Here is a 17,578-nt window from a genome sequence, read left to right on the forward strand (position 1 = left end):
ATATATATATATATATATATATATATATATATATACAGTGGAATATTCTCAGCCATAAAAAGGAATGAAATAGTGCCATTTGCAGGGATGTGGACAGACCTAGAGACTGTCATAACAGAGTGAAGTAAGTCAGAAAGAGAAAAACAAATATCGTATAATATCACTTATATGTGGAATCTAGAAAAATGGTACAGATGAACTTATTTGCAAAGGAGAAACAGAGACACATGTAGAGAACAAACTTATGGATACCAAGAGGGGAAGGGGGGTGTGGGATGAACTGGGAGATTGGGCTTGACATATATACACTACTATGTATAAAACAGATAACTAATGAGAACCTGCTGTACAGCACAGGGATCTCTACTCAGTGCCCTGTGGTGACCTAAATGGGTAGGAAATCTAAAAAAGTATGGATATATGTATACATATAGCCGATTCACTTTGCTGTACAGCAGAAACTAACACAACATTGTAAAGCAACTATACTCCAATAAAAAAAAATAATAAATGTAAAACAAAACAAAATAAAAAACAAAAAAATAAAATACAAAATAAAAGCACGTGTCTAGCAATTGGCTGGACAGCTCTGCCCACGCACACTGTCAACCCCCCTCATCACTGGTCTCAGCTCTACCAATGATACAGTTGAAAGCACACAGAAAAGTATATATAAAAGTAGAGAGTAATATGCAGAAATTATGCCATGGTTAAAACTACACACAAATTATAGTTATAGGAAAATTAATTAGAAGATAATACAGAAAAATGAAAACTGATTTGCTGGTGATAGCAGAATCATAATTAATCTTTTTTCTTTTAACTGTAACGATTTTACAAATGTATGAAAAAGAAATTTTAAAAAAGCATTTTATAAGAAACATGCTATTTAAAAACAAATTCCGTACTGGTAACGACGGGTACACAACTAGAGTGTGAGCTTAAAGACCTGGATTCTGTTTCCTGCTCTGCCCTCAAGTACTATGTCCCTTTGCAGGAAATCACTCAAACTTCTTTAAGAGCTTCAAGATAGTCAAAACCTGAAGGCTACGCTATGATCTCAGAACCCTGGCAATCCTAAAACAGCTATGATACAATGATTTATCCAATATTAGAAAACTTCTTGTTGGCAACGGACTTTCTGATGACTTCCAAATGGCGTTAAGGATAAAGAAGAGAAAAAAAACAAAGTTCTTACCCTCATGAATAAACAAAAAAACAGTTCCGCAGTAATATTCATTAAGGAGGAAAGTCACGCCAGGTGAGGGCAGAGAGCGTTCCCTTACAACACTGGGTGTGCTGTTCTGGACGCCTGTGTAATGAAGTGAGCCCGCAGCCGAGCTCTGGGTGGAATAAGGAGGAGGCCCTAATGACAGCTGGGAACAAGTGCCTCAAGCAGAAGGAATCACAAGCACAGAGGCCCTGAAGCAGGAGAAACATGCTAAAAATTAGCAAGGAAGCCAACAGGCTGGAGCCAAGAGAACTTTCAGGAAGAACAATGGTAGATGACCTCAGAATGGGGGCTGCCGCAGGTCAGGCAGGGCCCGGTGGGGCACCGTGAGTCACTGCGCTGGGAAACCTCTGGAGGATTCTGATGAACAAGGGATTAACGTTACTTGCGCTACATTCTAAAGGGATCAGTCTGGCTGCTGAGTGAAAAACAGACTTTAGGTGTGGGGAGAGAATAAAATCAGGAGTGCAGGCAAAACACCGTGATGGCTTGTACTAGGAGGAGAGAAGCAGTTACACAGGGAATCTTTGGGATTCTAGATGTATTTTTTAAAATAAAGGCAACAGGATTAGCTGATGGATTCAGTGTAGGTTATAAAAGAAAGTCAATGACAAATCCATAGTTTTGAGCTTGGGAAAGTGGGTAAATGGAGGTTAAATCTTGAGACCTAGAAACTCCTATCAAGGTATCAAATTCAGCTATTCAGGAATAGCATATAGTGTAAGTAATACTTATGCTAAAAGTGGAAGTGAGGAAGCAAAAGTAGAATGGTTGCTTTTTCTACTCACCATTTGCAGACTGTATCATGTTTCCAGATTTTTGGACTTCATCAAATTTTGTAAAAATTACATTCAACCTGTATGAAAAAATATATATATATTATACAAACTATTAACCATATTACAATTACATTAACATATTTACAATCATAGTATACACTGAAGGTGAGTCTCACTCATTGATAACAGACCCATCTAACAACAACAGTAGCTATGCTAACAGCATTATCAATAGCCAAAAATGAGTGAGCACCTGCTTATTACAAGCCAAGCACCGACCTAAGCTCTACCTGAAAAATCTCCTTTGATTCTTGTAACAGCTGTATAAGGGGTTATCAGTATCCCCATATTACAGACGAGGAAATCAAAACCCCCTTACTTAAGGTAACACACTTGGTCAGGGTGGAGATGCCAGCCCTGAGAGTAAGAACCCAGAGCCCAGGCTCTCAGACATTATACTAAACTGACTGACGTCTCTACACAAAATGTATGCATCATGAAAAGTCTTTATTTCTCCTATTTCTGTCTAAGCACAGACTGCTGATTACTCAGGACAAAGATTTTCAAAATGCATTGATATTACAGTACAAAGGCTTTTCTGTGGCTTTTGCTTATTTTAAAAATGCTGTAAATAATTTCTCTAGAAGCAAATGTTGTGACTGGATAATCTTCAGCTTCAAAATCTGCCATGACAGGTATTTTCTATTAGTGGATCATTTTCACCATGACATTTTAAAAGAAGCAAAACTCCTTAACCACCAAATATTCCATCCTAGTGTCACCAAAAACGAGAGGAAAATTGGGGGTGGGGGTGGGGTTTACCTTGTAGGAAAAGTCAAGAAAAAAGAGGCTTTCCGAGCGAAACACAGATATATTGGAATAAGCCTAAAGGTTGAGATTCCAAAGTCACGCAATTTTGCATTGAAACCTACACCACCCATTTCCAGGACTAGAATAGAAACGTTAGCACTTTCCTACAAACCAGCCTGTCATACAAGCTCTAATCATTTCAAACATGTTTGATTTCCTTTCCAACCAGGATGGAAGCCCCTTGGGTATAGGAATGGGACCTATATTATCTTTGGTATTCTGTGTACACCACACATAACATCATGCAGGAGGGTGACATCACCGAATGAGAAGGCTGGTACCTGGACCCGTCCCCGCGCGCAAGGTGGAAAACCAGGTAATTCACACACTCCGGTCTCAGCTCATGCACTCTCGTTCATTGGCTGAGCCAGCACTGAGCTAGCTAGATGCTGAGTGTGGGAAGGTCCCACCCTCTAGAGCTCCTACTTACCTCTACTTCATTCTATTCTACTTAGACTGTGACATTCTAGGAAACAAGGGAGCCAAAAATACTCATAAGCAAACAGAGGTAAGTGAAGGGGATGAATCAGCCTGATAACACGGCCCCTCCCGCTTCCCATCCCATGGCAGATATTGATCTTTTCAACCCATCTTTCCATCTAAGTCCAGATGTAGCCTCAGAACCCTTCCCAAAACTGCTCCAGGCAGCTACGACCAATGAATCAAAGTCGGCGCTGAGTTAAAATTCTATTTGTCATCCCAGGACCAGATGAGTAAAACTATTGCTCACTTGCAACTCCCGTAGTTACTAAAAATCTGGAAAGATGCCTTAGAATCAAGTTCTTATGATGTTTCCATCACCTGCCCTTTGATAAGTAACAAAGATCCCCACTGGCTTAACAAGCCCATAAATAACACCCCTACACAGGTTGCCGGGGCCTGCCCTGACCAAGTTACCACTTTATTGCATCACAGCCACACCCTCTGACGTAAGCATGCCTGCAAGGCTGCACATGGGGGACAAAGGGCACCTCCAGCTGGCTGTCCCTGAAATCACTGGGAGGGGCGAGTATTTCCTCCGTTCCTGGGAGAGCATTCACCATTATCGATGGCAACTGTGGAAGCACCTGTAGATTCTCTGTAGCTCGCAGGTAGGGTCTCCTCACAGCGGCCACGGGACCCACAACCAGTAGGCCCAAACAACTAGGTATGGGAAGGCTAAGATGATTACCGTTGTTGGCACCTGCACCATAATTCAGAATTACTTCAGGCAGGCGTGCTTTCCCGCTGCTTTCCAGCTCCTGCCTCAATAGCTGCCTAGACAATGGCTCCTGTCCAGATGACCACCCCCGGATCACAGGAGCCTGGCTTTATGACAGTCCAAGAGCAACAAAACCTCCCCTGGGAATGCCTTCTGTCTCCTAGTCCTGAGCACAGCAATACAAAATGCCTCTCCCAGGACCTACCAACTTGCACAAGTCTGAAAGGGTGAGTTTTACAGGTTCAAAGATGTTGAATACATAACTAATGATTACCCTCTGGAGCCACCAATTTTTTTGCACTTTCTAAATTTTAAATCTTTGGATCTCAAATATAAAATAAATTTCTTCACTAGTTTCACAAATAACCCAATACCATTTTCCTCTGACTTTTCTGAATTTAAATTTTATTTTCAACTCTTCAATGCAACTGGTGTTTATTTTACTGTAAGATTTAGATCTAATTATGCCTTTCTAGAATATTTTATAAGTTTAAAATAATCTCCTAAGAGCAAATACTAGTAATATGGTAAACAAGCTCCAGTTCTACACTCAGAGTTTATAATTGGCTTTTCAGTCCACTACTCTTAAATATGAGCAGGTACCAAGGATTATAAACTATATGAGCAAAGCTTGTAATATGAAAAAGAGAGACCAAAAGGAACACACACATACCCCCAAATCCCAATTTAGAGAAAAGACTACGAACAGTTTGTTTGGTTGTTTTCTTTTTTTGCGGTACGCGGGCCTCTCACTGTTGTGGCCTCTCCCGTTGCGGAGCACAGGCTCTGGACGCGCAGGCTCAGCGGCCATGTCTCACGGACCTAGCCGCTCCACGGCATGTGGGATCTTCCCGGACCCAGGCACGAACCCGTGTCCCCTGCATCAGCAGGCAGACTCTCAACCACTGCACCACCAGGGAAGCTCCGAACAGTTTTTAATATATTATTTATATTTCCAAAGAGATGAGAAAATATTTTAATTATAAAAGCACACAGGGCTGCCCTGATGGCACAGTGGTTGAGAGTCTGCCTGCCAGTGCGGGGGACACGGGTTCGAGCCCTGGTTTGGGAGGATACCACATGCTGCAGAGCGGCTGGGACCGTGAGCCACAACTGCTGAGCCTGCGCATCTGGAGCCTGTGCTCCGCAACAAGAGAGGCAGCAATAGTGAGAGGCCCGCACACCACAATGAAGAGCGGCCCCCGCTTGCCCCAGCTGGAGAAGGCCCTCACACAGAAATGAAGACCCAACACAGCAATCAATCAATCAATCAATCAATCAATAAAATAAATAAATTTTTTTTAAAAAAAGAATGCAACACAATTCTTTAAAAAAAGCACACAGGGAGGAGCCCTTCAAAATGGCACCATAAGGACCTCTGAAAATTTGCTCCTCCAAAGAAGCAAAGAAAACATCAGCAAAATCAAGTTTTCCAAAACTGGAAATTAAACAAAGGCTTGCAACAATCCGAGCATTCTTCAAGCAAAAAGGCTGAATCTTGGTAAGAACAGTAAGTTTTCCATTGCTTTGCAAGTGCCCTATTTCCATCTCAACTCAGGCTGAAAACCAACAGCCTCACAACCACTAGAAAAAGTTGAACAAGTCTGGAGTCCCTAAGGATCCCCATTCCCAGAGAACTGTCATTATCTGACCTGCCTGGCATATCCCTGAACCCCCATTCACAGGGCTTGTCTTTATCACACCTCACTCAGAGCATGCTCAGTGTGAGACCCTTTTCCCTGGGGCCACAATCAAAAAGAATCCACAATGACTATTTAACACGGCAATAACCGCTGGGGCAAAGAAACTGACCAAAACACTTATAAGGAGAAACTGGAGGATGAGATGTTCTCAGGAAACTTTGAAAAGCTCTGACACATTCCTGGGAATCTAGAAGATCCACATATATGGACAAGGCTGTGTGCATGCCTGAGAATGACCCAAGGCACTAACGTCTCACCTCTGGCTGACCGTGAGATTCTGCACAAGCAGGCAGTAAAGAGATATAAAGGCAGGAACGTATAAACTGCCTGCCAGAATACTGAAAGCACGTCCCAATATACAGAGTCTTCAGGAAAGGCACTGAAGGAAACCCCTGTCCAATCATCAGCTGAACGCTAACCTAACCAAGGACAGATGACTATAGTAACCACACACAACCAAAAAATACAGACTTTACAGCATTAGCTCAGATAAGTCACTAAACAAGCAATGAGCAACGAAAACAATAAACACCACCAACAGCAAGCCTGGGGAAAATATAAAATTCACCAAATAGAGAATATCAATGAAGAGATAGAAAATGTAAGAATCATACAGAAATTCTCGAAATGAAATTAAACATTTATAAACAGCTAAAATTAAAAATTCAGGGCTTCCCTGGTGGCGCAGTGGTTAAGAATCCGCCTGCCAATGCAGGGGACACAGGTTCGAGCCCTGGTCCGGGAAGATCCCACGTGCTACGGAGCAACTAAGCCCGTGCACCACAACTACTGAGGCTGTGCTCTACAGCCCACAGGCCACAGCTACTGAAGCCCATGTGCCACAACTACTGAAGCCTGGGCACCTAGAGCCCGTGCTCTGCAATAAGAGAAGCCACCGCAAGAGAAGCCCGCGCACCACAACAAAGAGTATCCCCTGCTCGTTGCAACTAGAGAAAGCCCGCACACAGCAACGAAGATCCAACACAGCCAAAAAATACATAAATAAATAAATAAATAATTTTTTAAAAAAAAATAAAAATTCACTAGAGAGGCTCAACAGTGATTTGGGATAAAAAGCAGCAGCAAACTTGCAGATGAGTCAATTGACACTATCATGTCTGAGAAACAGAAGAAAAATGAACATGAAACATAAATAAATAAATAGAGCCTCAGAGATTATCTTCTTACTATACCAACATACACTTAATTGGAATCCCAGGAGGAAAGGGGAAAGGAAAAAGGACAGAAAGAATATGTGAAGAAATAATGACCGAAAACGTTCTAAATTTATGAAGCTCAACAAACTCCCAATGGCATAAACTTAAAGAGATCCTAACCTAGACACATAATAAGCAAAGGATTAAAAGAAAAGACAAAGAGAACACCTTGAAAACAACAATAGAGAAGCCATTCATCACATACAAGGGCTCCCCAATACGAACAGTAACTGATTTTTCATTAAAAACAATGGAGGCAAATGTAAAATAGACAGCTAGTGGGAAGCAGCCACATAGCACAGGGAGATCAGCTCAGTGCTTTGTGACCACCTAGAGGGGTGGAATAAGGAGGGTGGGAGGGAGACGCAAGAGGGAGGAGATATGGGGATATATGTATATGCTTAGCTGATTCGCTTTGTTATAAAGCAGAAACTAACACACCATTGTAAAGCAATTATACTCCAATAAAGATGTTTAAAAAAAAAAACAAAAAAAACAAAAAACAATGGAGGCCAGGCAGCTGTGGGATAATATATTCAAAGTCCTGAAACTAAAAATCTCAACCAAGACTTCTATGTCCAACAAAATCAACCTTCAAAAATGAAGCGGAGAGGGCTTCCCTGGTGGCGCAGTGGTTGAGAGTCCGCCTGCCGATGCAGGGGACACGGGTTCGTGCCCCAGTCTGGGAAGATCCCACATGCTGCGGAGCGGCTGGGCCCATGAGCCATGGCCGCTGAGCCTGTGCGTCCGGAGCCTGTGCTCCGCAACGGGAGACGCCACAACAGTGAGAGGCCTGCATACTGCAAAAACAAAACAAAACAACAACAACAACAAAAAAATGAAGCGGAGAATCCTCTCTGGACCAAAGACACTTCAGTCTTTACATGAAGCCATACTACCAATATAATAAAGTGCAGACTTGGGGTATGGCAGCGGGTGGGGGCAGGGAATGAAGGAGAATTTAGGACATTTCTTGATAAGCAAAACATAAAATAAGACTCCGAATTGAAATGAAAGAACACAGTACAAGAGCCAAAATCCACATGGACACATAAAGAACACCAGTAAAAGTTCAGTCAGCCTTCCATATTCGTGGGTGGGTTCCACATCTGGGGATTCAACCAACCGTGGACCAAAAAGATTTTTTTTTAATTTTAGAAAGTTCCAAAAAAGAAAACTTGAATTTGTCACATGCCAGCAACTATTTACATAGGATTTACATTGTGTTTAGGTATTTTAAGTAACCTAGAGATGGTTTAAAGCATACAAGAGGATAAGTTATATGCAAATACTACACCATTTCATATAAGAGACTTGAGCAACCATGGATTTTTGGCATCCACAGGGGTCCTGGAACCAATCCCCCACACATCACAAGAGGTGATGAAAAACTACAAAGGTAAATATAAAACACAGGTAAACATAAAAGACAGTACAACTGTTATTTTTTTGTTGTTAACTCTTCACTGGCCCTACATGACTTAAAAGGACACTGCATAAAGCAATAATTATAAAACTGTATGTTGGCTAGCTTATAATGTACAAAGGTGTAATCTATATAACAAGAATAGCAACAGAGAGGTGGGGAGAAAATAGGGCTATGTAGGAGTAAAGTTTTTAATACTAAAATTAAGAATAATAATTCAAACTAGACTGCTATAATTTAAGATGTTAATTGAAATCCCCAGAACAAACACACTAATAATTCCATAAAACAAACAGCAAGAAAATTAAACTAGCATACTAGAAAATATCTATTTATTACAAAATAAGGCAGTAATGAAAGGATAGAGGAACAAGAAAGTCATGACATACAAAACACAAAGAGCAAAATAAAATAGAAGAAATAGTGTACCTTATCAGTACTACATTAAATATGAATGGATTAAACACTTCAATTAAATGGCAAAGATTTTCAAGTTGAATAAACAAGACCCAACTACATGCTATCTACGAGAGATTTATTTTAGACACAAAGGTTGAAAGTAAAAGGATGTAAAAAGATAATCCATGCAAACAGTGTTCAAAACAGACCTAGGGTGTCTATAGTAATATCAGACAGTATAGACTTCAAGACAAAAATTGCTACCACGGACAAAGAAGGACATTTTTACAGTGATAAAAGGATCAGTGTATCAGAAAGACACAATTATAAGCACCTAAGAACAGAGCCCCAAAATATATGAAACAAAAAGTGACAGAACTGAGGAGAGAACTAGGTAATTCATCAGTATTAACAGAAGACTTCAATATTGCACATTTCAAATACAGATTCTTCTCAAGTGCACATGGAACATTCTCCAGGACAGACCACATGTTGGGCCATAAAACAAGCCCCAATAAACTTCAAAGAACCAAAACCACAGAACACAGAAATTATGATCTCTGACCACAATAGGATAAAATTAGAAATGAATAAAAAATAGAAATGGGAAAGTTACAAATAATGTAGGAATTGAACAAAACATCCCTAATAACAAACAAGTCAAAGATGAAAATAAAAGGGAAATTAGATACTACTTTGAGATGAATGAAAATGAAAGTACAACATACCAAGTGAAATAAGTTAGACAGAGAAAGACAAATGCTGTATGATATTACTTATATGTGGAATCTAAAAAAAAAAAAAAAACTAGTGAACATAACAAACAAGCAGACTCATAGATATAGAGAACAAACTAGTGGTTACCAGTGGGAAGAGGAAAGGGAGAGGGGCAAAATAGGGGCATTAAGAGGTACAAACTATTAGGTATAAAATAAGCTATAAAGATATATCATACAACAAAGGAAATATAGCCAGGATTTTATAATAACTATAAATGGAGTATAACCTTTAAAAATTGTGAATCACTGTTTTGTACACCTGTAACTTATGCAACATTGTACAACAACTATACTTCAAAAAAAAAAAGCACAACATACCAAAACTTATGAAATGCAGCCAAACAAATCCCTATAAGAAAACAAAGATCCCAAATCAATAACTTAAACTTCACCTTAAAAAACTGAGAGGAGGGCTTCCCTGGTGGCAGAGTGGTAGAGAGCCCGCCTGCTGATGCAGGGGACAGGGGTTCGTGCCCCGGTCCGGGAAGATCCCACATGCCGCGGAGCAGCTGGGCCCGTAAGCCATGGCCGCTGAGTCTGCGCGTCCGGAGCCTGTGCTCCACAACGGGAGAGGCCACAACAGTGAGAGGCCCGCGCACCGCAAAAAAAAAAAAAAAAAAAAAAACACACCTGAATCTGGGCTTCCCTGGTGGCGCAGTGGTTAAGAATCTGCCTGCCAATGCAGGGTACATGGGTTCGAGCCCTGGTCTGGGAAGATCCGACATGTTGCAGAGCAACAAAGCCCGTGAGCCACAACTACTGAAGCCCGCGTGCCTAGAGCCCATGCGCCGCAACAAGAGAAGCCACCGCAGTGAGAAGCCTACACACCGAAATCAAGAGCAGCCCCTGCTCACTGCAACTAGTGAAAAGCCCGTGTGCAGCAATGAAGACCCAACGCAACCAAAAATAAATAAATAAAATAAAATAAATTAAAAAAAATCTGAATCATTTAAAAAAAAAAAAAGCAAAGCAAATCAAGCAAAAGGAAGGAAATAACAAAGATCAGAGTAAAAATATATGCAACAGGGAAGAGAGAAACAATAGAGAAAAATCAACAAACCAAAAGTCAGTTCTTTGATCAACAAATTTGAGAAACCTTTAGCTAGATAGATCAGAAGAAAGAAGATTCAAATTATTGAAATTAAAATATGAAAGAATGCACATTACTACTGGCCTTACAAAAATAAAAAGGATCACAAGAGAACACTATGAACAACAGTATGTGAAAAATTAGTTAACTTAGATAAAAATGGACAAATTCCTGGACAGACACAAACTACCAAAACTGACACAAAAAGAAACAAAATCTGAATAGACCTATAACAAGTAAAGAAATTGAATTCAGGAATCAAAACTGCATCCCTAAAGCAAAGCCCAGGCTCAAATGGCTTCACCTTTGGTGAATTCTAACAAATGTTTTAAAAAAGAATTAGCACCAATCCTTCACAAACTCTTTCAAAATAGAGACAAGAATGGGAGAAACTGTGAGGGGGGCAGGACAGAGTAAGGGAACTCTCTTGTCCTTTCCAGTCAGTTTTTCTATAAAACGAAAACTGCTCTAAAAAATAAGACTACTAATTAAAGAAATATATATATACCCCTAAAAAATAGAAGAGAAGGGAATGCTTTCTATGAGGCTAATATTACAGTAACAACAAAACTAGAAAAGACATCACAATAAAAGTACAGACCAATACTCCTTATGAATCCAGCAGAAATAAAAAGAGTTGTACACCATAACCAAGTGAGATTTGTCCTAGGAATGCAGAGTTGGTTTAATATCTGAAAATCAATTAATATAATACAACATATCAAGAGAATAAAAAACAAAGTTACATAATCATCTCAGTAGATGTGGAAAAAGTATTTGAAAAAATCCAACATCCTTTCATGATAAAAACACTCAAGAAACTAGGAAAAAACTTTATCAACCTCATAAAGTCATACAGAAAAAAACCCAAAGCTAACATTATAAAATATGGTGTGAGATTGAAAGCTTTTCTTCTAAGATCAGGACAGGACAATGCTGTCCCCTCTCAGCACTTCTATTCAACATCTTACTGGAAGTTCCAGCCAGGGCTTTTAGGCAAAAAAAGAGGAAATAAAAGGCACCTAGATTGGAAAGGAAGAAATAAACTCTCTCTACTGGCAGACGACATATCTTGTATTTTAAAATCCCAAGAAGTCCACGGCAAAACCATTAGAACCAGGGAGTTCAGCAAGGTTGCAGGATTCAAGATCAATACAAAAAAATCAATTGTATTTCCCTACGTTAACAATGAACCATCTGAAATTGAAATTTAAAAATTCTGCTTACAACAGCACCAAAAGAAAATACATAGGAATTAATTTAACAAAGGAAGTGAAAGACTTGTCCACTGGACACTACTAAGCAATTGCTGAAAGTAATTAAAGACTTTTGAAAATGGAAAGACATTCCTCGTTCATGGACTGGAAGGTAATGTTAAGATGGCACTATTCCCCAAACTCATTACAGATTCAGTTCCTACCAAAACCCCAGCTGTCCTTTTTTGCAGAAATTGACAAACACATCATAAAATTCACATGGACACAAAAGGCACCCACAACAGCCAAAACAATCTTTAAAAGAACAAACGTGGGTTTCGAAAGTTACTACAAAGTTAAATTAATCAAGACAGTGTGCTACCAGTAGAAGGACAGGCATACAGATCAATGGAATAGAACTGAGATTACAGAAAGAGAATTTTTTTTTTGGCCACCCCACGTGGCTTATGGGATTTCGTTCCCTGAGCAGGTATTGAACCCGGGCTCTCTTAACCACTGGACTGCCAGGGAATTCCCAAGACACCTTTATATTAGTGGTCAGCTGATTTTCAACAAAGGTCCCACAAAGATTCCATGAGGATCAAAAGCACAAAGAGAAAATCATTAGGATGGCTATTTAACAAAACAAAACAAAACAAAACAGGAGATAACAATTGTTCGCAGGATGTGTACTGCAGACAGGAATGCAGAATGGTGCAGCAGCTGCAGGACAGAATGGTGGTTCCTCAAAAAGCTTACACCCAGGGGCTTCCCTGTTGGCGCAATGGTTGAGAGTCCGCCTGCCGATGCAGGGGACACAGGTTCGTGCCCCGGTCCTGGAGGATCCCACATGCCGCGGAGCGGCTGGGCCCGTGAGCCATGGCCGCTCAGCCTGCACGTCCGGAGCCTGTGCTCCGCAATGGGAGAGGCCACAACAGTGAGAGGCCCGCGTACCACAGGAAAAAAAAGAAAAAAAAAAAAGCTTACACCCAAAAGAACTGAAAGCAGGGGATAGGACAGATATTCGTACACCCATTTTCACAGGAGCATTACTCACAGGGCAAAATTGTGAAGCTATAAATGGGAGAGAAAAATAAGAGAATCAGAAGACCAACTAGTCCAAGCGGTCATTGTATTTTTAAAGAAACTTGCCCAGATCTAGACAGCATGAGGTTCCAGCCTGAAAGGCCCTCCAAGTGCACAAAAAGAAAAGAGTCTCATATAAGACTCATCATCATAAAGCTTCAGACAAACGGTGAGGACAAAGAGAACCGAAGTTATCGACATACAATAAAGAATCAGAATGACTTTGGGTTCTCACTAGAAACACTGAAAGCTGGGACACAAGCAGGGGAGCGGGGACATGAACTTCAACATTCTGGTGGAAAAAAAAGGACTTCCAACCTAGATCTCTAAACCCTGACAAACTATCAGTACCGAGATAGAATAAAAATATTCTCAGACTCAAAAAACTTTCCTTCTCCACATCTTTTCTCAGAAAGCTACTGGAAGATACTCACCATTATGATGAGGGACAAAACCAAGAAGGACGTCGTCTCCAAGAAACAGCAGGTGCACCTGCAGAGAAAGGTGCAGTGCAGTCCCTGGAGGATGATAAGGTAAGCGAGAGGCAGTGGAGGCAGCTGCTGTGGACTGCAAGGGCAGGCTCAAGGAGACGTACCTGACTCGTACGTCAGTGGGTAGACAGCACTGGTGCAAGAGGAGCATGCAGACAACTACACAGATGAAGGTAAGACATTAACCCAGGGAAACAGGGTGCATGGGGGGTGGGGAGAGACGGTAAAGTCACCAAAGTTCACCAAACGTAAATAGGGAGCTGTGAACAGCCTACACAGCCAGAGAATAAACTAAATGTTGTCCTCATCAAAATGAAAACGTGACTACGTTTGGTGTACGAGGAGACGGTAAGTGCACCTGAGGGAGGGTAGGAGGAAAGAGAGCTGAAATTCACCCTCTGTAATGTGAAGTAAAATTCTTAGATTGACACAAAACTAAGAAACAGCAGTGCATGCACAGTATTTGGAGGCAGAGCAACAGATACAACACAGTCAGTAAAAACAGTTGACGGTGTTTGCCTCTAAGGAAAAATGGCAGGAGAGATAAGGAATTGCCTTTTTTCAATGTATCTTGTAAACCTAGTCAACTCTCTGTGTATGAATGACAGAAAATAAAATTTAAAAATGAGAGGGGGTATTACAGAGCACATTTCTCATCTGCTTTTGCCCTGGGCCCTCCCTATAACACCAAAGCTTTAGCAAGCAGATTAAAATTAAAAATAAGAAAGCCTCAATTCTCCCCTTAACAATACAATCATGAGATAATAATGGCTAGTGAATGTTTATACAATTTTTATGAACAAATATTATGAGAGCTATTCAAAACTGTAGGTTCACAGGAAGGAAAAGTTTAACAAATAGTTACAATGCATCCACTGACATGCTTCAGTTCTATCTTCAGTTCTATCTTAAACTATCATCAGATTTCAAGCTGCTGCTGTTTCAGGAGCTTGGTTCCCAGGTGATGGTTCCAGAAGAAAGTTAACACCAGTGATCTTTTTACCAAAGCTTCGCAAACTAAAATACACCATATGGAATGGAAATATATTCTGGCACATACAGTGGGGTGACAGTGAGTGTGCACACAGGCTGACAGCACCTGTCTGTGAAGGGAAGCCTTGGGTAGTGAGTGACAGGGCACCTACTGACGTTTTCCTTAGTTCCAAGCACACCTCACAAATATCCTTCAGCGAATGGCCTCGTATAACAGACAGCTAGAAGTGAATCCTGTAGCACTTGTTTTCAGAACACATCACATGTGTGAACTGTGAAAACAATACGTGTAAAACAATGGAAAATGGCCAAATACTACGCTTATGAAGTTTGCAGCTCAGCTGTGCTGACACCCCACGGAGGGGAGACACCTCCTAAAATGAAGACTGGGCCAAACATCTCCACTCCCTTCTCGGGAGGAACATGACTTTAGCCAGCAGATGAAATACTCCAACAACTACTGAACACATGGCCCCAAAGCATGATTCCAGCTCCTCCAAAGTGAAGCTGAGAGCGTACGAGTCTCTCTTCCCAACTGTGAAATGGGCAAAGAAAACTACTGCCAAAATCAGATCATTACTCTTATTCCCTAAGTCAGGTAGCTGACATTAGGAAGGCATTCTTTTTCATCATGTTATTTCCTAGAGATTCAATTAATCTTCTCAAATACAGCACTCACTCAATGAACAAACTCGGAAGACAATAACGTTTTTATTCCAGGACTAAACGCAAGTTTTAGAAAACATTAAGCAAATTCCACAATGTTTTGTTAGTGCTATGGAATCTTGCCAAGCTGAAGACTCCCCTATGCTCTCACATAGTTAACAAAAAAAACCCTGTAATGACGTAAAAGAAGTCTAGAATATTCAAGTATTCCAGTCAGCCACTTGGAGCCACACATAGCAGATACTGAATTTCCCAAACAACGGTAGGAGATTCTTTCCATGTCTTGTTTCATTTGGACACGGTCCCCAACAAAATTAAGGTGGCGGCCGGAGCCTCTGGCCCTCACAGTGTAAGATCCCACGTAACTGTCTTGTCATAAATACAAAGAAACATGAAGTTTCCGATCCTTTCACTACAGTTTTTAAAGAACTAACAGCCTAGTTCTCCAAGCACTGTGTGTCTGCCAGATTTTTACAATAATGGCTGTAAAAGACGTGGGTCCACTTCCCTAGGCTCACCCTCTCCTTTCGGTCCAGAATTTTTAGGAAGGATTTTAGCTAACATGAGATAATGGAAACTCTCATTCCTGTTCACAGAGGCTCTAACTCTTCTGTAGCTTCTTTTTAATATTTATTTAATATTTCCTTTTTAAAAGGGGGTGGGGGGTGATGGGGGGAAAGAAACTACATGACTGGGAATCTGGAAGAGAAGGTTCTAACCCTAGCTCCGGGCGGGACCTTACCTGAACCAATCTCCGTGGAGGGGTCCCCAAGACCACCCCAGGTTTCATGATTCACTAGGAGGACTCACAGCCCTCAGCACAGAGTCACACTCCCAGCTGTGATCATTACGGTAAAAGCGCACAAGGAAAATCAGCAAAGAGAAAGGGCGTGTGGGGTGAAGTCCACAGAAACCCGAGTAAGCTTCCCACTAGAGTCACAGGCTGAATTCCCCAGCCACAAGCTGTGATGTCGTGGGTGGAACACCGGCCACTGGGAGAGCTCGTTGAGTCTGAGGGCAGGGTTTATGGGCGTTGGTCACCCAGGCACCCCCTGCCTAAGGCTCCGCAATCGCCAGACCCCCGCAGGAAAGCAGGAGGGCAGCCACGCCCTGGCCAGGCTGCAGCAAGAGACCCCCCACCCCCGGCCCACTCTGTGGAAATGGTGGAAGCCCCCCACATCCAAGCTCCCAGGCCACAGCCCAGGCCACCCCTGCAAGCAGGCCTGCAGAGTGAGCTGCCTCCTGTGCTCATCTCTCTAGATCTCAGTTTCACCATGTCACCTCCCCATCGTTGGCTGCTACAGCAACCGTCGGACACGACACCCGAATCCCACGGGGAAGACGGGGCCGGTCATGTCCTAGGCTCACCTTGAGCTACTCAGGGCGGTGATGCCGTGCGGAAGCAGGGGAGGGTCTCGCTGCCCAAGGCCTGCTTCCCCGACAACGCTGGTGACGTCATCACTAAATAGCCACCCCTACAGCCGCCGCTGCTCTCCTGCTCATCTGCACCCTCCAGTTTTCCCTAACAGCGCGGTCAGTACTTTCTAGTGCTGCTCCCTCCTAAGTGTTCTCACCATCTATTCAAAGACCAGAAGGTTGAGGTTCATGAAATACAGGAATTAAAAACCCCCGTTCTCACAGATTGCCTCTTGTAAAAAACACGTAAAGTCGTTGTATCCTCATCTGCTGCCTCTGTCCCACTGAAAGGCTCTCGGTATAAACGGGGCGGTCTCTGCCACACTCCCTGCCGACCCCTCCCCCAGGGCTCATGGATCACACTGTCTGCTAGCATGGACTATTTCCAGCACCATTATAAAGTCTTGTAGTGCTTAAAAAAAAAAAAAAATTACAGGGGCCATGGTGAGAGCAGCACTGGGGTCAGATGTGACTCTCAACAAAGAAAGATGCCCCCCCCCGGTGCTCCAGGCACCCCGACTGCAGGGTAAGTCAGGTGGCCCACTTCCATCACACCTGGCTGAGGGGCTTCACAGCAGACGGCTCCTGTATATTTCAACATTCCATCCCACATCAAGATGCCCAAGAGTCCGTAAGCTCTTCTGTGGAACGGGGTGGAGAAAATGAAGAACAGGACTTCAGTCTGAGCCCTGACTTGCTAGCTGGGTGATCTCTCCAGCCACTCCCTGACGCCGGGCCTCTGCTGTCCCCATGGACACAGTGACAGGCCAGACAAGCCGCTCTGTGAGTCCCACCCACGCCTAACTTTCCAGGATTTTCACATCACTTTCTCCCACAATGGAATTGACGGCCAAAAGGCCTAGAATTCATTTGGTATAAGATTTCTCCGTCGTAGGTAAAATCATAGATGAGTGATTTTTCATTATTTTTAAAATTTTGACTACGACAGAAACATCTATGGACTGAAGTTGTCCTGGATGTGATAAGACACTGATCTCCTTGCACTGGAGACTTGGACATTGAGACTGGCATTCC

General features: G+C 42.1%; 1 protein-coding gene across 1 annotated transcript in view; it reads right to left on the reverse strand.

Moving 5' to 3' along the window:
* Nucleotides 1-17,578, reverse strand: part of CLASP1 (cytoplasmic linker associated protein 1) — a 275,021-nt gene that overhangs the window by 153,945 nt on the left and 103,498 nt on the right. Inside the window, exon 8 of the mRNA XM_007456358.1 lies at nucleotides 2,020-2,087. Within this exon, the coding sequence (XP_007456420.1) occupies nucleotides 2,020-2,087 (68 nt within the window). The remainder of the gene's footprint in view (nucleotides 1-2,019; nucleotides 2,088-17,578) is intronic.

This window comes from Lipotes vexillifer, unplaced genomic scaffold (assembly GCF_000442215.2).
Source record: "Lipotes vexillifer unplaced genomic scaffold, Lipotes_vexillifer_v1.1 scaffold3, whole genome shotgun sequence".
NCBI classification, from domain to species: domain Eukaryota; kingdom Metazoa; phylum Chordata; class Mammalia; order Artiodactyla; family Lipotidae; genus Lipotes; species Lipotes vexillifer.